Source organism: Micromesistius poutassou (assembly GCF_964030765.1).
Source record: "Micromesistius poutassou genome assembly, chromosome: 10".
NCBI lineage: Eukaryota > Metazoa > Chordata > Actinopteri > Gadiformes > Gadidae > Micromesistius > Micromesistius poutassou.
In genome coordinates, this window is record NC_140280.1 from 33,685 (window position 1) to 54,988 (window position 21,304).

The window sequence follows — 21,304 nt, forward strand, 5'->3', positions numbered from 1 at the left end:
CTATTATGCTACAATATCAACAATACTAAGAGGCTAACAATATAGATAACACTATGAAGCTAACTATATCAATTATGCTAGGAGGCCAACGATGTCCAGCTAGGAGGCCAACGATGTCCAGCTAGGAGGCTAACCACATTCCGGGTCTCCCTCCAGATAGGTGGCTCCTCCTCAGCCCAGGGTTCCTCATCATTTTGTCCTTGATTTCTTAATTTAATATAATTTGTGTTGAAATTTTAAATAATTATACTTAAAAAATACTATTAAATTATTATTAAAATACTTTAATTTTGAGAATTCTAAACTAGAAACAGTGTTAGTAGTTGATTATTCTTTGGATACCTCGTTTAAATAATTCTGAATCAAATTTTAAACTTCAACATGAAACACACTTGGGAATTTGGAATTCAGGAATATCGTAATCTGTTAATTGAACAGCATCGCTCTGGTGGTGAAATGATGTAAAAAAGTGTTGGTATTAACCTTCCAAAGACTTGCGCAGTCCCATCGTAGTCCTCGTCTCGCTCCCTGTGGGTCGTCAGCTTCATCTGTTCACAATACAATCACATTAAAAGAGTGATGTTACGTCACAGGTGTGAGTGTGACCAGCTGTTTTAGTTGTGTCAGTTGTGTTTTAGTGTCCACCTTGATGTATGCTGGATAAACTATAGTAGTAGCAGCTGATGTGACCTTAATTACTTCAAATCACAGCTTTGACTAAAATTCACTGAATGAAAAATCAGAAGGAAAAACTAATTAACACTACGATCGTCAATTAAAAAGAACCTCTGGGTGTCAAGTGTTGGTGATGTTACCCTCCGGTCCCCAGTCTCCGGTCCAGCCTGGTGCCCCATTCCTGGTCCAGGGGGATCTGGATACCCACCGGTCCCCAGCCTCCGGTCTAGCCTGGTACCCCATGCCTGGTCCAGGGAGATCTAGTTAGCTGCTGGTCCCCAGCCTCTAGTCGTCTACCCTGGTTCCCCAGGCCTGGTCTAGGGGATCTAGTTACCCTACAGTCTAATTAAGTGCTTGCAGTGTGAGAAAAGCGCTATACAAATCCAATGTATTATGATTATGATTATTATTCACCCTGGTGCCCCATACCTGGTCCAGCAGGATCTGGCCTCCCATGCCTGGTCTTGGGGATCTCGTCAGCTGCTGGTCCTCAGCCTCTGGTCCACGCTGGTCCTGGAGATCCTGTGAAGTCAGACAGCATCTTTATAGACACATGCACATAGCGGTCTTGAATCTAACTTCCAACCCCCCCGCAGTAGCCCCTTACCTTGAGCTGGAACGACGATGGAGATCTTGTGGTGCTTTGGTCGTCTCGTTGCAAAATACAGCCAAAAGACTTACTTTGAGCAGATCTAGTAGTTTGTTGCTGTTGGTTCATGTACAAATAATTGACTATACATTTCCCTGAATGGGAAATAATTTCCTATACATGTTGAATTGAGATCCAGATGCTAGATCGCTCCAGGCATTGAACACCCACTTTGTTATCCTCTTTGATTTATGCCACAGACTTGAGTCATCCAGAAACGTCTGACCAAAAGACACTCAAGGGTGTTTCAGGATGAGTAGCGTCCTCCCACAGCTGAAAATGCTAATGTAATACAAGCCAAGTAGGAGTAGAAAGATTTCCCCTCACACATGTAGTGCCCAGTACCAGGTTAAAGATTGCCCCTCTCACTTATTGCCCAGTACCAGGTTAAAGATTGCCCCGCTCACTTATTGCCCAGTACCAGGTTAAAAATTGCCCCTCTAACACTTAGTGCCCCATGCCAGGGCAACGATTGCCCGTCTCACACTTAGTGCCCCATGCCAGGGCAACGATTGCCCATCTCACACTTAGTGCCATGCCAGGGCAACGATTGCCCATCTCACACTTGGTGCCATGCCAGGGCAACGATTGCCCATCTCACACTTGGTGCCATGCCAGGGCAACGATTGCCCATCTCACACTTAGTGCCATGCCAGGGCAATGATGGCCCATCTCACACTTGGTGCCCCATGCCAGGGCAACGACTGCCCATCTCACACTTGGTGCCCCATGCCAGGGCAAATATTGCCCCTCACATGAAGCAGTACCCCATGCCATGCAAATATTGCCCCTCACACACTTAGTGCCCCATGCCAGGGCAAATATTGCCCCTCACATGAAGTAGTACCCCATGCCAGGGCAAATATTGCCCCTCACACACTTAGTACCCCATGCCACGCAAAGATTGGACAGTACCAGGTTAAAGATCACACCTCTTTGTTTTCAGTTATTAGATATATACACAAACGATGACAATACTCAAAGGAATACAAAAACAAACGATAGAGAGACCAGCGGTGGGTTTGTAGGTCTTTGAGAGAATAGAGACCAATGGAGGGTTTGTAGGGCTTTGAGAGAGGAGAGACCAGTAGTGGGTTTGACAGACCAGTGGAGGTTTTGACAGAGAGACCAGTGCTGGGTTTGTAGGTCTTTGATAAAATAGAGACCAGTGGTGGGTTTGACGGCGAGACCAGTGGAGGGTTTGACGGAGAGACCAGTGGAGAGTTTGACGGCGAGACCAGCGGAGGGTTTGACGGAGAGACCAGCGGTGGGTTTGACGGAGAGACCAGCGGTGGGTTTGACGGAGAGACCAGCGGTGGGTTTGTAGGTCCTTGACAGACGAGAGACCAGCGCTGGGTTTGTAGGTCTTTGAGAGAATAGAGACCAGTGGTGGGTTTGACGGAGAGACCAGTGGTGGGTTTGTAGGTCCTTGAGAGAGGAGACCAGTGGTGGGTTTGACGGAGAGACCAGCGCTGGGTTTGTAGGTCCTTGAGAGGAGACCAGTGGTGGGTTTGACGGAGAGACCAGCGCTGGGTTTATAGGTCTTTGAGAGAGGAGAGACCAGCAGTGGGTTTGTAGGTCTTTGAGAGAGGAGAGACCATTGGAGGGTTTGTCAGACCAGTGGTGGGGGGGCTGGTGGGTCAGACCAGTGGTGGGGGGGCTGGTGGGTCAGACCAGTGGTGGGGGGGCTGGTGGGTCAGACCAGTGGTGGGGGGCTGGTAGATCAGACCAGCCCCCATACATTTCAACATCTGTGCGCACAGTGAAACAATTCTGGGATGTGATTCAAAAACAATCGGTTCATCGTGAGACCATCTGACCCTAACTCTGTCCCTAACACTGAACCATGAGGAACCCATGAAGGAACAAGGAACCCTTGAGAAACAAGGAACCCTTGACAACCCGTGACTTAAGTCACGTCCTGCGAGTTAGACGTTGAATCCGAAGTCTCCACCGTCCAGCTCTGATGAGGCGCCGTCGGTGGGTCACTGAAATGTTGCAAGAGGAAAAACACAAATCGTTAGCCTCGTAGCATGATCTATGTTGTTAGCCATAGGCCAACGAAGTCCATTAACCTATGAGGCCAACGATGTCCATTACGCTATGAAGCTACAATATCAATTATACTATGAGGCTAACGATATAGACAACGCTATGAGGTAAACAATATCCATTATGCTATGAAGCTAACAATATCCATTATGCTATGAAGCTAACTATCAATTATGCTAGGAGGCTAACGATGTCCAGCTAGGAGGCTAACCACATTCCGGGTCTCCCTCCAGATAGGTGGCTCCTGCTCAGCCCAGGGTTCCTCATCATTTTGTCCATGATTTCTTAATTTAATATAATTTGTGTTGAAATTTTAAATAATTATACTTGAAAATACTTTAATTTTGAGAATTCTAAACTAGAAACAGTGTTAGTAGTTAATTATTCTTTGGATACCTCGTTTAAATAATTCTGAATCAAATCAAATTTTAAACTTCAACATGAAACACACACTTGGGAATTTGCAATTCAGGAATATCGTAAAACATTCGGTTAATTGAACAGCATCGCTCTGGTGGTGAAACGATGTAAAAAAGTGTTGGTATTAACCTTCCAAAGACTTGAGCAGTCCCATCGTAGTCCTCGTCTCGCTCCCTGTGGGTCGTCAGCTTCATCTGTTCACAATACAATCACATTAAAAGAGTGATGTTACGTCACCAGGTGTGAGTGTGACCAGCTGTTATGTTTTAGTGTCCACCTTGATGTACGCTGGATAAACTATAGTAGTAGCAGCTGATGTGACCTTAATTACTTCAAATCACAGCTTTGGCTAAAAAAAAAAAATATATATATATATATATCACTGAATGACAAACTAATTAACACTACAATTGTTAATTAAAAAGATTGAATTATTAAAAAAGAACCTCCAGGTGTCAAGTGCTTGGTGATGGTTACCCTCCAGTCCCCAGTCCAGCCTGGTGCCCCATTCCTGGTCCAGGGGGATCTGGATACCCTCTGGTCCACAGCCTCTGGTCCAGCCTGGTGCCCCATTCCTGGTCCAGGGGGATCTGGATACCCTCTGGTCCACAGCCTCCGGTCCAGCCTGGTGCCCCATTCCTGGTCCAGGGGGATCTGGATACCCTCTGGTCCACAGCCTCCGGTCCAGCCTGGTGCCCCATTCCTGGTCCAGGGGGATCTGGATACCCTCTGGTCCACAGCCTCCGGTCCAGCCTGGTGCCCCATTCCTGGTCCAGGGGGATCTGGATACCCTCTGGTCCACAGCCTCCGGTCCAGCCTGGTGCCCCATTCCTGGTCCAGGGGGATCTGGATACCCTCTGGTCCACAGCCTCCGGTCCAGCCTGGTGTCCCATTCCTGGTCCAGGGGGATCTGGATACCCTCTGGTCCACAGCCTCCGGTCCAGCCTGGTGCCCCATTCCTGGTCCAGGGGGATCTGGATACCCTCTGGTCCACAGCCTCCGGTCCAGCTTGGTGCCCCATGCCTGGTCTAGGGAGATCAAGTTAGCTGCTGGTCCCCAGCCTCTAGTAGTCTACCCTGGTGCCCCAGGCCTGGTCTAGGGGATCTAGTTACCCTACAGTCTAATTAAGTGCAAGAAAAGCTCTATACAAATCCAATGTATTATGATTATGATTATTATTCACCCTGGTGCCCCATACCTGGTCCAGCTGGATCTGGCCTCCCATGCCTGGTCTTGGGGATCTGGTCACCTGCTGGTCCTGGAGATCCTGTGAAGTCAGACAGCATCTTTATAGACACATGCACATAGCGGTCTTGAATCTAACTTCCAACCCCCCTGCAGTAGCCCCTTACCTTGAGCTGGAACGACGATGGAGATCTTGTGGTGCTTTGGTCATCTCGTTGCAAAATACAGCCAACAGACTTACCTTGAGCAGATCTAGTAGTTTGTTGCTGTTGGTTCATGTACAAATAATAAAAAACTATACATTTCATATCCCCCCCATTTAGCAAATAATTCCCACCCATAAACAAGGCTGAAAAAACTGAAAATAACAAACTGTTCTCATGCCTTTTGTCTACTTCCTTACTACTGTCTAAAACATTGCATGCACATCGCATGAGCGTTGCCTCACTGAGCAGGGTGTGATCTGAGTGACCAGAGATGCATGCTGGGATACGGTGCCATCTGACACCTACAGTTCTGTAGACGATCAGGAGAAACCAAGTTTTCAAAAGACTGGTGACATCAGTTACATGACCTGCAACATCCATCAAGACCGTGACAGGGACTCCAAGGAGAAACGCCAAAGGGTAGGCTGTGAGGCTCCCCCACTCGACAACTAGAATACAACCCAGCTCTTACAGGAGAGAATCATGGAGAACATTTCAACGTTCCTCTTCATAGACCTTGAAGCCCCAGTGAGGCTTTCTTCACCTCTTCCGATGAAGAGTACAACTGCAGCTCGACAGGGACGCTAGTTTGGATGTTTCCAAGATGGTTTCCGATTCAAGGGGGACCCATCTCCCAGGTCCAACTAGCCTCGTAGTTACAATTCAGCCCGAGAAAGACTTGGATCTCAGGGCAGGAGTACAGGAGATCCAGAGGGCTTGCCAGCAGTCCATCATGTTGAGGTTAGGTAGGGAAGCCACGTCGCAGACTGTTCATCTTCAGTCAGTTGGTGGGTTTCTCATCCGATTCTGTCCAGTCAGAATGCCGTTAGTCCATCATCCATTTTACCAAGTAGCCATTGTCGCTTCCCATTGTTTGCATTATTCAGTCACACTGCAGTCCAAGCTGCATGACACTCAAGTCATCCTGTCCAGTGTGTAGAATGGTTGAATTGAGATCCAGATGCTAGATCACTCCAGGCATTGAACACCCACTTTATTATCCTTTGATTTAGGCCAGACTTGAGTCATCCAGAAACGTCCGACCAAAAGACACTCAAGGGTGTTTCAGGAAGAGTAGCAAATATTGCCCCTCTCACACTTAGTACCCCATGCCATGCAAAGATTGGACAGTACCAGCTTAAAGATCACACCTCTTTATTTTCAGTTATTAGATACATACAAACGATGACAATACTCAAAGGAATACAAAACCAAATAGAGACCAGCGGTGGGTTTGTAGGTCTTTGAGGAGAGACCAGTGGTGGGTTTGTAGGTCTTTGAGAGAATAGAGACCAGTGGTGGGTTTGACGGAGAGACCAGTGGAGGGATTGTAGGGCTTTGAGAGAGGAGAGACCAGCGGTGGGTTTGTAGGTCTTTGAGAGAATAGAGACCAGTGGTGGGTTTGACGGAGAGACCAGTGGAGGGATTGTAGGGCTTTGAGAGAGGAGAGACCAGCGGTGGGTTTGTAGGTCTTTGAGAGAATAGAGACCAGTGGTGGGTTTGACGGAGAGACCAGTGGAGGGTTTGTAGGTCTTTGAGAGAATAGAGACCAGCGGTGGGTTTGTAGGTCTTTGAGAGAATAGAGACCAGTGGTGGGTTTGACAGATTGACCAGTGGTGGGTTTGACAGATTGACCAGTGGTGGGTTTGACAGATTGACCAGTGGTGGGTTTGACAGATTGACCAGTGGAGGGTTTGTAGGTCTTTGACAGATTGACCAGTGGTGGGTTTGTAGGTCCTTGAGAGAGGAGAGACCAGTGGTGGGTTTGACAGATTGACCAGTGGTGGGTTTGACAGATTGACCAGTGGAGGTTTTGACAGATTGACCAGTGGAGGGTTTGTAGGTCTTTGAGAGAGGAGAGACCAGTGGCGGGTTTGACGGAGAGACCAGTGGTGGGTTTGTAGGTCTTTGAGAGAGGAGAGACCAGTGGTGGGTTTGTAGGTCTTTGAGAGAGGAGAGACCAGTGGCGGGTTTGACGGAGAGACCAGTGGTGGGTTTGTAGGTCTTTGAGAGAGGAGAGACCAGTGGCAGGTTTGACGGAGAGACCAGTGGTGGGTTTGTAGGTCCTTGAGAGAGGAGAGACCAGTGGCGGGTTTGTAGGTCCTTGAGAGAGGAGAGACCATTGGAGGGTTTGTCAGACCAGTGGTAGGGGGGGCTGGTGGGTCAGGCCAGTCGGGGAGGGGCTGGTGGGTCAGGCCAGTGGGGGGGGGGCTGGTGGGTCAGGCCAGTGGGGGGGGGGCTGGTGGGTCAGGCCAGTGGGGGGGGGGCTGGTGGGTCAGGCCAGTGGTGGGGGGGCTGGTGGGTCAGGCCAGTGGTGGGGGGGCTGGTGCTTCAAGGCGTACGGAGGGAAACGTTGGAACGTGCTCCGTGGTTCTCAGGTGCAGGAACCAGGTTGGGTTCTAGTTGCTGAGAGGGACAGCCCTCACATCTCGCCCCCTGGTGTGTCTCCTTGAGGAGTCCCTGTCTCCATCCTGAAGGACGTTCCAGTTCATGACGTGACGACGGCCTCTTAAACACAGGGGTTCCCCTGAGGGGGAACGTCTACACAACTGAAGGCCTCAAACAGCGCAGAACCCTAGCATGCATCTCTGGTCAGTCAGACCACACCCTTATCAGTAGGACAACACACATGGGATGTGATGCAATGTTGAGGAATGTAGTAGGAAAGTGGACTAACTATCTTCTAGGGGCGAATGAGAGGCATGAGAACGGGGGGGAGGAGAGAGAGAGAGAGACAGAAAGAGAGAGACAGAGAGAGACAGAGAGAGAGATCACAGCCAGAGAGGGGGTGGGGCATACAAGGGGAAGGGCCTACGAGGGGCGTGGCCTGAGAACCAGTTCAAACTAAACACTGTCAGCCCACAGCATTAAAAGAAAATGTTGTGACTTACAGTTCGCAGTTTCTTCTTCATGGTTCGATCGTGATACTCACAGAATCTGTTTCTTCTTCTTGAGCTGTGAAGGAGAGCAACAAGATTAGTTTTACAGTTAGAGTGAGTGAGTGAGTGTCATAAGTTTGTCTGTGTGTTTTAATCAGTGATTAATCCTATCAAAAAAAGTTATTAAAATAAGTTATTTGTCCCATTTAACTAGGGCGGAAACGCCCTCTACATCTTCCGCTGCCAACTCCATCATGGAGTCATTGATAAATATCAGCAGCCCCGTCACCCGGCGAAAAATATAAATTAACTCAATTAAAAACAGCTTACGACAAATTACATCCTGAATACCATTATTAAACAAGAAGGCCTAGTAAAAAAGACTATTAAGATCAATTATAAAAATACAGGTCCTACTCACAGCAGGTCCGGATGTAGCGGGCCGTTTTACTTCAAAAAGTGTTCGTTAACCCGACGGTCAACCTGGAGAACAAGGACCAGACGGATCATTAGTTACATTTATAACTTGAACTGGACGTTTCTAACCATGTTTCGGTTAAACTTCTAAAATAACGTCAATATCAACCGTGTAATGAGACGGCTCAGCGTCTTTTTCAAACAGGATGGCTCAATGGAGACGCAGCGCGTGCGTGCGTGCGTGCGTGCGTAAAAAGACATCCCTTCACTGATTAATATTATGTTGGTAGATACTGCAGTAATCAGTGTGGATTCAAAGGCGTCAGAAAAAAAAAAGATTTGCCTCCACCACCTGTGTTTGATTGCGTTGAAACTCGGACTAAACAGAGTTAAGTCAACCTTAAGAGTAAGGTTGAACTTTTACTGTCACTTCCTCATCAACAGACGGGGAAAACCACACAAATAGTGTGTGTCCATTTCTGACTAAACATCACGTTGTGCACAGTTGTCAATAATAATATAAACTAATGCTGTGTGTACACCTTCTGATTGCTTTTAGATGCTACACAATCGCTATCCAAACTGTTTTAAACACATCAAACAGCGTTTTACTAAACCCACCGTAATATATCATCTTAAACATGTCTAACAATGAAACAAACTCACGGCGTTGCCTCCTTGATGCTTCCCAGTGGACGCTGACTGAGTGAGTGCGTTCTCACGATGCACGTGACTGATATTCCTCCTCCACAGGTGAGTCCAACAGGAAGTGACATCACAGGAAGTGACATCATCGCAAAACTAAGGGGGATAAATAATATGAATTGATACATTAGCTAATTGAAACTGTCAAGTAATCAGTAATGTTCCTTAGAAATGGGGCACCATTTGAAAGGGAACTAAACAGGCTTTCATACGGTATAAGATTGCCAAAAAGCATTGTTACCACAGAGAAATAATCTACCAAACACAAATTTCCTTACTTTTTGTGCTAAGTTTATATATAGAGGGGCCAGGGTGCAGTTCTCTCCATCAGCCACAGGGGGGCGCTCCTCGCCCTCACAAAATACAGACCTGAGCGTAACGCGGCTCAGACGAGGCGGAGCTAAACGCTCTAATCTATGAACCTAATGCATAGAAAAGATGAATGAATTAATACATCGTGTGTGTGTGTGTGTGTGTGTGTGTGTGTGTGTGTGTGTGTGTGTGTGTGTGTGTGTGTGTGTGTGTGTGTGTGTGTGTGTGTGTGTGTGTGTGTGTGTGTGTCTTTGTGTCTTTATTATATGGATGTGGAATTTACTCTCATTAATTCCTTGATTTTGGATGACTGGGATAGAAAAGTAAACCACACACACACACACAGTGTTGGGAAGGATACTTTTAAAATGTATCCAGTTATAGAATGCATGCCCATATATATATAAATGTAATTGGTAATGTATCCCGCTACATTGCTCAATCTGAGTATTGTATTCTGAGCCTGTTCTGGTATCTTCTGCTCCAGTATCTTCTGCTCCAGAATGTGTTAGGCCCAAGTCTCTAACCTAACCCTGACTGAGAGAGAGAGAGAGAGAGAGAGAGAGAGAGAGAGAGAGACAGAGACAGAGAGAGAGAGAGACAGAGAGAGAGACAGAGAGAGAGACAGAGAGAGAGACAGAGAGAGAGAGAGACAGAGAGAGAGACAGAGAGAGAGACAGAGAGACAGAGAGAGACAGAGAGAGAGACAGAGAGAGACAGAGAGAGAGACAGAGAGAGACAGAGAGACAGAGAGAGACAGAGACAGAGAGAGACAGAGAGACAGAGAGAGAGAGAGAGTGTCGTGACTTATTTTGCGGTTAATCAAAATTATGCTCGTTCTTTCGGGATTGGATTGTGGTCCTCTAGACACGCTCGCTCCTTTGATTCCAAAATAAAAGGCAGGGGTCCTCCGTCAGCTTTACGGTATTTATTTAACCCAAAACAAAACATGAAGGATCAACATAAACCTTTTCTAAACACATATCATAAGAGCTGTCACTGAGCGGTTAAAAACTGTACCGCTTCCCGTCAACCTATTCACCTGTGGCTCCTCTCCTAAATACACACAGGTGCACTTCATTAACCCAAATACGGCATCCCCAGAATGTCAAATGAGAAATATGTTTTTACTAAACGAAAACGGATAAAACAAACAATTAACTCGAATAACCAAGCCAAAACCATCTTGCATATTAATAAATAAATCAAACTGAAAATGGCTCTGAGAGAGAGAGAGAGAGAGAGAGAGAGAGAGAGAGAGAGAGAGAGAGAGAGAGAGAGAGAGAGACACACACAAAGATCGTTAAATCATTGGACAAAAAGGTCTGGGTGGGGTAAAGCGTTACATTAAAACAAGGGGGGGGGGGGGAGGAGACCAACTCCTCCTCCTCCTCCTCCTGGTGATGTCCGCTGATCTGGAGACCAACTCCTCCTCCTCCTCCTGGTGATGTCCACTGATCTGGAGACCAACTCCTCCTCCTCCTCCTCCTGGTGATGTCCGCTGGAGACCAACTCCTCCTCCTCCTCCTGGTGATGTCCGCTGGAGACCAACTCCTCCTCCTCCTCCTGGTGATGTCCGCTGATCTGGAGACCAACTCCTCCTCCTCCTCCTCCTGGTGATGTCCGCTGATCTGGAGACCAACTCCTCCTCCTCCTCCTCCTCCTGGTGATGTCCGCTGATCTGGAGACCAACTCCTCCTCCTCCTGGTGATGTCCACTGGAGACCAACTCCTCCTCCTCCTCCTCCTGGGGCTGAATGTGTTAAAGGTATTTTAATGTGTGTTTTCCAGCATACGTTTTATGTCCAATATCCAACAGACATTCCGTCTCCTCTTTGCTCCGTGTTGAGCCACGACTCATTTTCACCCGACGGTCCGACAACGTGCTGCTCATCTTGGAGTTACCGCTAATCAAACAATACAATAATTAAACAATAATTCACTTAATGCGCGCGGCTGAGCGGGCCTGTTACGTCCAAAGAGACGTATGCTTTTTAGAACTGGCTCGGACTGAGCTGCGTTCGCTTTCACATCTAGCGAACCGAGACCACCTCTTCAGGGAGGTCTCTGCCGGCTTAGAGGTGGTACTAGTGCACTAGTTTAGTGCGCTAGTACCACCTCTAGTGCACTAGTTTAGTGAAACATGAAGTATCGTCATGTAATCCATGGATTCCAACAATGTATCTGTATTCTAAACACCAACTATTTGAATTGTAACTGTAACAGTTACTTATAATTAGTATTCTGAATGTATTCCGTTACTGTACTCCCCAACACAGTATAGTATTAGTGTCTAGACCACGTGGATCCATCGTTATCGGGAAACGGGGCCCTGGTTTACATAATTGGCTCTCACTCAAGATTGACGATATCCCGACCTCTGATTTATCACATATCCTCTTTTATATGGATACTATAGATTCATCCTTTTCTGATTTGATTAATATGATCATTCTAATGGGTAAATATCACATCCATTGTAGTAAGTGGAAATGTTCTAGGCCTTCCCTTGAATGGTTTATGAATGATTTTAAATGTTTTTTCTCCTCCCCTGCGAGAGTTTTGTGTTTTGTTCATCAATAATAAAAACAAAATAAAGTAAAATTAAAAAAATACTATTTCCATCCTCTGCTCTGACCGCACTTACTCGCAATGTACACTAGGTGGTAATGTTTGATCATTCTGACGGAACGCATTTATCACTGTTGGATTGAGTTAGTTTACTTCTGTTGGTGGTGGACTAGCCGACAGCCTGCCCTGTGCCATAACCAACCGGAGGAGAGCCCTTCTAACCAATCAGAGGCGAAAAAGGCAGTACTTGTTTCTACCATCCTACGAAAAATAGATTCGCTAACCGCAACCCTACCCATATCAGAGAAATGCGTTGACAAATGTAAGTTTAATATACATTAGAATTCAAGTTACCTACCCTGCGGTCACGTCACGGATTTGAGCCTTTTTGGATTGGATCAGGGATTTAAACAAACGTGATTGGATAATCTTTGGCTATCCACTCATTAATATTAATGGTTCTTCCGGATTCAGCCTACGAGAAACACATTCGCCACTCTATTATCTCTATCGCTCTGGTAAAATAGTTGTATCGTTTTTTAGCCTGTGACCAGTACAATCGGTCCAACCAGTTTCGGCTGTGGTTTGGATGCAAGGGCAACCACACCAGTTGTAGTGGGTTACGTCTTCTTCGCCTCTTCATTGTACCCCCAGGCGTAGTAGGCCTACAACCTCGAGACATGCCCAAACGCCCAGCATTGAGAATCGTTAGTTACTGCCCCTTGTTATCCCCGTCCAAGACCACATCCTAACGACCCCCCATTTTGATTAGAGCCACTTCTGACCCTTGGTCGGAGCCGCAAGTTTACAATTAAGACTTAATGTTTTTTTTAAGTCTGGTTTTGACCGCGTTTCAAGCCAACAGCAGTTAATAATGGTACGTCTATACAGTGTGTGCAACACCATATCAAAGGTTTACCTGGTAAATTAAAACCAGTAGGCGTGACTTACCACTTACCATTACGCCCGACTTCCATTAGAAACAGAATTCTTACCAGTGTTCGAGAGATGCTTCATGAACCACCTCTGAATAAACCACACGTTCATACCATTCCCCTATCGATACCACAAAGGTTCTGATTAGTTTTTCAAAACAAGCTTGGATTCTCATTCATCTTTGAAACTTGAACATTAATATATACACCAAAGTTGACAGTGAAATAAGTCGGGAACAAACTGGTCTCCGGTTACAATGTGCATTATCATTAACAGTACCGTTAAGCATTAGAAGACACTTAAACCAAAGGTTTTTTTTATTACTAACAAACTGCCAAATACACTAGTTTGTGTAGACCCCAGAGGGTCCTATAAACAAAACGTTGTAGACATCTAATTCCAGAGCTATCACTTAAAACAAAATGGCATACCACACAAATTAAGTCAACACAGAAGCGAAAGAACCCCCCTCCCCCCCTTCCAGACAGCAGTCCATATCAGCAACAAGCCCTTCTCCACTGAAGTCACATCTGAAGATGGTTTCAAAATATCCAGAAAGGCGCGCACCGGTGGACGAGGACACAAAAGATGCAAGCATTCCCTTTCGCAGTTACAAGTCTATTTACATTGAATTATCATATACCAACATCGGCCATATGGTAAGGGGGAGAAAGATAGTTAACATTTTGAATTTAAAAAGTTTTTGTTCGAATTATTGGAATTTAGTTTAATCATAATTGTTTTGTTAACCTGGTAACCATGGCCACTCTAAACCTCAGTAACGAGACCCTGCTGCAGAGGACACTTGACCCTGTGCCCTTCCAGGTGAACTTAAGACTTGGCTCAAGAGTCTGGAAGCACCAGAACGGGGAAAAAAATTTACTGAAAAATGTTTATTTTTTCTTCAAAAACAAAACAAAAGCTCCTTTACAGCATCAATGTTTTGTTGTGTAAAGCCAGCAGACATGTAAAATACAACCCTTACAATACATTAGAATCAAAAGGTACCAAAAAGTACGGTAAAAATTACACTTCCAGTGGTGGAAATGTGGGGAAAAAAAAGAAAACTACGGGAAAACAAAACATGACCGGGTAAAAAAAAAAATTGGAAAAAGTTACATTTTATTCTGATGGTTTCTGTACAAAATGGTCGTCTGCCATAAAAGTTGAGTGGAGTCTTGTGTCCCCGCCAGGCTACCATAAGTCCAATTCGTCTTACACTGGATCACTTGAGCACTGAGGAAGAGAGGAGAGATATTTAAACCAAATTAAATCATCCATTTATGTGCACGACCAATTTAAGCCAAACAGTGCAATGTGTGTGAAAATATATGTCTACGCTACTGTTGAAAGACATGCACTGCTCCTTATGCCATCAGAAGGATTGATCGCTTACATTTATTTTTGTGTTGCAACCATATACCATTGGCCAACAGCAATGCTGTATTATGTTTAATAGAGTATTTTACTTGACACGCAACAGATCTACGCTTACATTTCCAACATTTTTATGGTTGATGTGGCATTTGATTTGACTTCCTTTTCTAACTTTAATGGCAATCACATTAGTTTTGTTTATCCTACGGTGAAGGTTTCTACAGCGTGTCCACCCCTGGGGGATTAAAGCTTGTTTCCTCTGAATTACCTTTGGGGTGTGGATACAATACAATAAGCAAAATACCCTAGTTGTATTTAATTCTTAATTTAAAAAAAAAATAGTCTGTCAAGAACCCAAACTTTGTCCTAAAAGCTTAAATTGATTTTGAGCAAAAAGTAGACTTGTGAACATTGAATTAATGGAATGATGTAATGAATTCTATTGGGTACAAAATACCCAAATTAAGCTCAAGGGCTGTAAATGCAAAAACCTAAAACAAGCTACAAATGTTTTAGGCTAAAAAAGTAGAAACTGCAAAATTGACTATTGTTCTAATGTACTGCTTAGAGCAGCAAATTAAACGGTCCAGTGATCCATGCAGCTATATATAAGGGCTGTCCACAATATCACAAAAGATTAATCTTGAAAATGGAACTTTATAAATTCTCAATTACTTTTTAGTTTTCCCCATTACTTGAGTGCATGTCGGAACATGCCAGCTGCATGGAGGAGCATCCCTCTTGTGGGAAACGGCCAACCATTTTGTAAGTTAATTTTTATACAGCGGTGGGCTGAGTCACTGCCGCTGGGCTTCCCATGCAGGACTGAGCACGTGCTGGTGAGTCAAACCGAAGTTAAGTCGCCGTATGAGAACTACGCAAACCGAAAATTACATAGTCACAAACTGAGCACAGTTCATGTGGCTATTTGTCGAGTACATGACATTTTTAAGCTCCCGTGGAGTGCAGTAAATGCGTGGTGTGGTAACAAAAGCTCCCCTGTGCAAAAGGCTAAGACAACAGGTGATAATGATAGTGATAATGAAAAGGTCTGCATGTTCTACCAGACACTAGGTCGCAGTAGTGATAATGAATAATTCTGCATGGTCTACCAGGGTAAATTAGGCACTAGGTCGCAGTAGTGATAATGAATAATTCTGCATGGTCTACTTCAATGATTAACTCTTGCCACAATAATTGAAAGTAGTTTGTATTGAAATTAATCTCAACCCATCATGTGAATAATCAAATGTTATTTTATATATAGCCATTTAACTCGAAGACAGACAAAACAGCAAGTGTAAGAACAGACTCTTAGGCCAACTAGACTGGTGATCAGTGATGTGCTGAGCGGGCATAAGCTCATGTTAGTTGAGGGCACAGCGTGGAAGCGTTTGGCGCTCTTGGCAGCATGTTGTTAGGGAGGCAGAAGCAGAGGAAGAGACCCCAGGATGAAGGGATGATTCAGGTTTTGAAACTAGCCTGTGCTATTGACTAGTAGGTTTGTGTACCTTTAGGACACTCTATGTCTATGTATATTCGATGCAAATCGAATGCACTGTTGGGTAACTGATAGAAGGGATTGACTTTCTTATTCCTTCAGTGAACCATTAGGCCAGAATCATTTGTGCAGGCTTTGGAAATATCCAAAATGCTTCACAATGCAACAGAATTACATTTATAATGAGCAGACAAGCTTTTTAAGATCCTGAACCATCCCAGTATGAAGCTGCTTAGCAGCTGAAGAGCAGATGGCCTCCCATCTCCCAGATAAGCAAAACCCATGGGCCTGTGGTCCACCTCAACTCATTTCTTAAGTCTTTCACTGGTGTGTTTTAGTAGTGAGCAGGTTCTCTCCTGCTACACATCATAAATCTACAGCCAAAGAGGGCGCAAGAATAAGGGAATTAATCAATTCAATCAACCAATTTCTCACTATACGAATACAATTAATCCCAGGCAGTTTGCACATAACATTACCGGACATACCGGCATTATGAACTAACAAGGGTCACATAGTCAAGAGGTTGGTGGGATCAATTTAGGACATTTAATTTTTTTTTAAAATAACGCAGTTCACTGCCAGCTTTGCCACATCGGCCGATACAAATGAGATTGAGTCATGGTTCCATAATAAATATTCTACAGCCTGTCCACTATGACGTCCCCCAATGTCCCCGCCCAAGTGTGCCATGACAGCTGTGGTAGTCACAGTGTTGACTATGAAGACATAGCATACCTTGCACTACAATGTGATCAGTATGGCTTGTAGCTAGTCTGGTGGCCTCCCCGTCTTGGAGTTTTCCCAAAGCTGGCACTGCCCTGGTCTGCGGGGGACAGAGAGAGAGGCCACTGAGTACCTTAGAGCACAGACAAGTCAAACAGTCAGGCAGCTCCACCCGTCAGGCCAGTCACATGCCACAGCGCTGCAGCCAGCGGCGCTCGGTGCTGCCGTGTGCGTGTACCAGGGATGCAGCACTAGAGCATGTTAGACTATATGCTAGCCATTTTATTAGATCTGGCCCATTTTAGTTTGACAATTATTTTTTTTGTATCTTCCAATTTGGCAATAGTGCGGCAGATCTGAAAGGGTAGATCTACCGACGATGCCTTGGGTACAAAGATGAGATTGAGTTTTAAGTGATCCAGCTGTTTAATTACACTACTGGTGCATCCCTAGTATGTGAGTACTTACTGTAATCATAAGCACCACCGCCGTATCCGCCATAGTAGCCTGAGCCGTAGTCGTAGCCTCCGTAGCCACCGTAGCCTCCGTACCCACCCTGGCTACCGTAGCCCTGGTTCCAATAGTTACCATAGCCCTGGTTCCAGCCTTGGCTCTGGGCTGAGTGTAAAAAATGAAAACAAAATCGGGACATTTATTACTATTTATCATTATTTATCCGTACCTCAAATCATCTGCCTCATCAATACTGGCTACCTACAATTGTGCTTGCATGGAATCAGTTCCTGGAACACAAGCGTTATAAGCTGTGGTGGAGGGGCACAATAAAGAACCAACCAGCCTTACCTCCACCACCACCTCCTCCACCGCCGCCGCGCCACCTGCCACCACGCCCACCACCACCGCTGTAGCCGCCCCCTCGGCCACCTCCGTACTGCTGCTGCTGGTACACGTCTTTGGGCTGGGCGATCTTCAACTCACACTGGGGACAGAATTCACAACGTGAATCCCTGTTGAACAAGGACCTTAAGCTTTCCTACTTTTGTATCCCAAAGTATTCCTGAAGCCCTTCCTGAGATGGTACCTTGCTGCCTTCGACCGTGTGGAACTTGTTCTCCAGACACTTCTTGACGCTGGCCTCGTCTTTGTAAGTGATGAAGATGAAGCCCCGCCTCTTCTTCATCTTGGGCTCCACTGGCAGCTCAATGGTCTCAATCTAAAAGGAAATACAACAATGATAAGCCTATGCTGTTCGTCAATTATCCGATGCTGCAGATATTGTAGACTACTTGGCAACATAATTTTTCATAGCAAGTAAAAGGAACAATATAGGTTACAGAAAACCAACATGACATTCATTTCTCCAGCCATACAATAGTACGAATTTCGTTATGCCTAACACAACTTATGCCTTCTGAGTATAATTTAGGAAAGGTCTCCCATACATGCACACTGCTACGCAGAAACACCAGCAGATAAACCAGTAAAAGGGTCTGGATTTCCCTGCAATGACAGCGTAGACTAACCTCTCCAAAAGTTCCAAAATATTCCCTGATGGTTTCTTCTGTGGCCTCAGGATTCAGCCCTCCAACAAAGATCTTCTTTGCAGGCTCCTTTTTCATGGCCATGGCCCTCTTGGGGTCGATTTGACGTCCATCCAGTCTGTGTTCGCTCTGCTCTAGGACCTACAGACAAAGAAATGTCACATGCAATGAAGGAATACAATATGGCTTCCTGAATTAAAATAGTAAGGGGAGTAAAATTACATTTTTAGTGACAGCATTTGCAATAGTTTTCCATTATGTTAAAACCCGTTGTAATGGAATTACCAATTCTGGTAATACCATATTTTATTAGCACAACCATGGTTGCTTTAACAAAATAACAGTGTAACAATGCAGCGTAGCCCGTCTGGAAACCACCCACCTTGTCCACGCTGGAGGAGTCTTTAAAAAGCACGAAGCCGAAGCCGCGGGATCGCCCCGTGCTGGCGTCCATCTTAATGGTGCAGTCCGAGACCTCGCCGAACTTTGAGAAGTAGTCCTTCAGGTCTTTTTTACTGGTGTCCCAGCTCAGGCCGCCCACAAACATCTTACTGCACACAGGATGGAACGGTATTTTGACATCCCTCTCCAATTGCCATTAGTTTCAGTTTACTTAACATTGTGAACCTTTCAATAACGTTCCAAATGAAAGTAAAGCTGAATTGTTAATGTTGCCATTGAATCAACCCATTAAACTACAGAGGCGGCTGCAATAGAACGTTCACCAGTTCGCACTTTAAACGAACAGAAGGGAAAGCCTACAGTTTACTTATTCTGCTGAGACCTTGAATTTGAATTATTTAATGTTCCACACCTCGGCAGTAGAATGTAACCGTGTCCTCACCTCGCTGGTCATGTTGAGCCCAAATGGTAAATTAACAGACACCAGTGCAGTGTTCCTTCCAGTAGTGTCAAAATAGGGCATCACAACGCTGGCCAGGGGTTAACCTGCTCCCAGGCTCCATCCTCTTACCCTGCATCGTCTTCTCCTTTGCTAGCGTTGATTTTTCCACCGTCTCCGGCTTCCTCCGTCGTTCCTTCTGCCTCTGCATCTCCCTCGCCCTCTCCTTCTGCCTCTACGTCTCCTTCACCTCCTTCTGCTGCTGCTGCTGCTGCTGCGTCTGGTTCTGCTTCTACGTCTCCTTCTGCCTCTGCTTCTGCTTCTCCTTCTACATCGCCTTCTTCTTCTGTGACAGCAAACTCCTCTTGCTCGGCTCCGTTCTGCTCCTCCTCTCCCTCGGCTCCGTTCTGCTCGGAAGTCTCCATAAACTGATGTTCGCTGTCGCTCATTGTGATGGATGGGGGGGCTGATGGAGAACACAATTACGATCGCATCTTGGTAAACATGTTCCACTCTAACAAGCAATACTTAAGGACAACAAAGGCTTATCGATGGAACGACTACAACAATGGATTCCCCGAAAATGTAAACAAAAAATCTAAACCAAATCCAACAATCGTCGGTATAAGATGCATCCATTTGGCCAAAAATGTATGCATCTTATTCAAATTATATCAGATGGGTTCCTTCGGCTTTGGATCGATATGGAAACCTAAAGCTGAAGTCGCAATACGGAAGAAAATGTCTCAGTTCATGTGAAACTAAAATATTTATCGCGATAATGTAAACTGTTTGCAGAGCGACATAAAAGCTAACGACACTTGGCCACGAATGTAACAATCGGGGCGATGCGGAGACTTTAAACAACACTGCTCTCCATTTTGAGGATTCAAGCCGGGCGCGCTTTACGAGCCCCCCGCCCGCCGCGCGGGGAGGCCCGGGCCGGAGCTCCGGCGGCCCGCTGCCCGGCCCGCTGCACGGCCCGCCCGAGGGGGCGAACACCCGCATGGGTTAACTTCTGCACACTAAATGGGCATAAATGTTTTTTGGTAACGGTTCATACGAGCAGACGAACAGCGCGTCCGGCCGAAGCCGTGCGCGGCCCTTCCCCCATAGAGCGCGTTAGCTTAGCACTTAGCACTTTCTTCCCGATCAAAACAGACCACGGATCGGCTAGCTGCTAAACTACGGATAAATGCAACTTAAGAATGAACGCAGGACTCGAGAACAAGAATAACACAATCGATTTATCGAACAGCTTCTGTGGAGAACGAAGCAAAACATGCGCTTACTTCAGAGACGAGGAGACGGTGACTTGCTTCTCAAGATGGACACTCCGAATTCGCCGCTAACTCGTGGCGGAATATATATCACCGGATGTGAGCGCGAACCACAAGACGTTACAACAACAACAGCTGTGATAGGCCACAGGGGGCGGGTCTTGGAATGAAGGGGGCTTTCGATTGGTCAATTTTATGAGCTGACAAAAACAAACTGGCTTTTGCTGTATTGTGAGGAGAATGTCCTAACAACGGGCACTGCTGGCCGCTGGTTCACATTGTGTGCCTACTTCTCAAATACATCGCGACGTGGACGATTCTCCTTGTTTTGATTGAGAAATGTTCAGTTGTTTCCGATATTTTTGCAGCCGTATCCGACGATCCTCTTCTGGTCTGTTGTGCTGCGAGTTGTTGAGTCGTAATTAAATAAATAAACCCTCCACGAGGAAACCTTGGGCTACTACGAGTCTGCTCCAAGATTAGTCATAATCTGCTCTCGAACTAAACACGATGCGTTTCGCGACGGGAAGTAGGCCTACAGCGAAATTAAGCTTTATTGTTGTTGGTCGGTTAACCACAACACGTTACAATAGTCCATTGAGTTTCTCAAACTACATTCTCTATTGCGTTGCATAACTGAATGATCCAACATATTATACACACGTGTACAGTATTGCACGTGTTAAAGAGTCGTGGAAAAACCTGTAGGCCTACATCTGTTGCATCACAAATGCTCATAGCTCAATCCAGGTTGCATTATAAAACATGACACAACCGGTTCTTAACCCATTACAGGGGATCGTTTCATAGCCCAGGTCCGAACAGTCATCCAAACCTACCAGCACACTACACCACATATAGCTCATTGCTCAAATGCACTTTTCCCATGGAATAGCCTTGTCCCTGGAATGTCCTTTTCACAACTGTTTTTCCACCAGTTATAACTGCTGAATTCCTGAATTATTCCTGAATTTCCCCTAGGGATAAATAAAGTTTATATCTATCAGCCACCTGCTTCTTACCATCTATCATGTTTTAGACACGTTTGATTCCGAGACCTGTCGTGCATAG

At 45.6% G+C, this 21,304-nt stretch overlaps 1 protein-coding gene and 1 long non-coding RNA gene across 3 annotated transcripts; both read right to left on the reverse strand.

Moving 5' to 3' along the window:
- Positions 1 to 508: 508 nt before the first annotated feature.
- On the reverse strand, positions 509 to 1,193 carry LOC311354201. Its single transcript, XR_014637205.1, has 3 exons — positions 1,105 to 1,193; positions 816 to 920; positions 509 to 548 (listed from the first exon to the last, which is right to left on the reverse strand). It is a non-coding gene; the product is annotated as an uncharacterized lncRNA (long non-coding RNA).
- Positions 1,194 to 13,305: 12,112 nt separating this feature from the next.
- On the reverse strand, positions 13,306 to 20,379 carry LOC311354277 (heterogeneous nuclear ribonucleoprotein A/B-like). 2 transcript variants are annotated; one of them, XM_084474088.1, is made up of 9 exons: positions 20,246 to 20,379; positions 19,086 to 19,419; positions 18,495 to 18,663; positions 18,095 to 18,253; positions 17,653 to 17,784; positions 17,415 to 17,550; positions 17,079 to 17,228; positions 16,623 to 16,710; positions 13,306 to 14,242 (listed from the first exon to the last, which is right to left on the reverse strand). In XM_084474088.1, the coding sequence occupies exons 2-8, from the start codon at positions 19,400 to 19,402 to the stop codon at positions 16,640 to 16,642; spliced, it is 1,134 nt and encodes a 377-aa protein (XP_084330214.1). In that variant the 5' UTR covers positions 19,403 to 19,419; positions 20,246 to 20,379; the 3' UTR covers positions 13,306 to 14,242; positions 16,623 to 16,639. The 2 variants fall into 2 exon arrangements, with proteins under 2 accessions (XP_084330214.1, XP_084330215.1); XM_084474089.1 differs by lacking the exon at positions 16,623 to 16,710.
- Between the last annotated feature and the right edge of the window lie 925 nt (positions 20,380 to 21,304).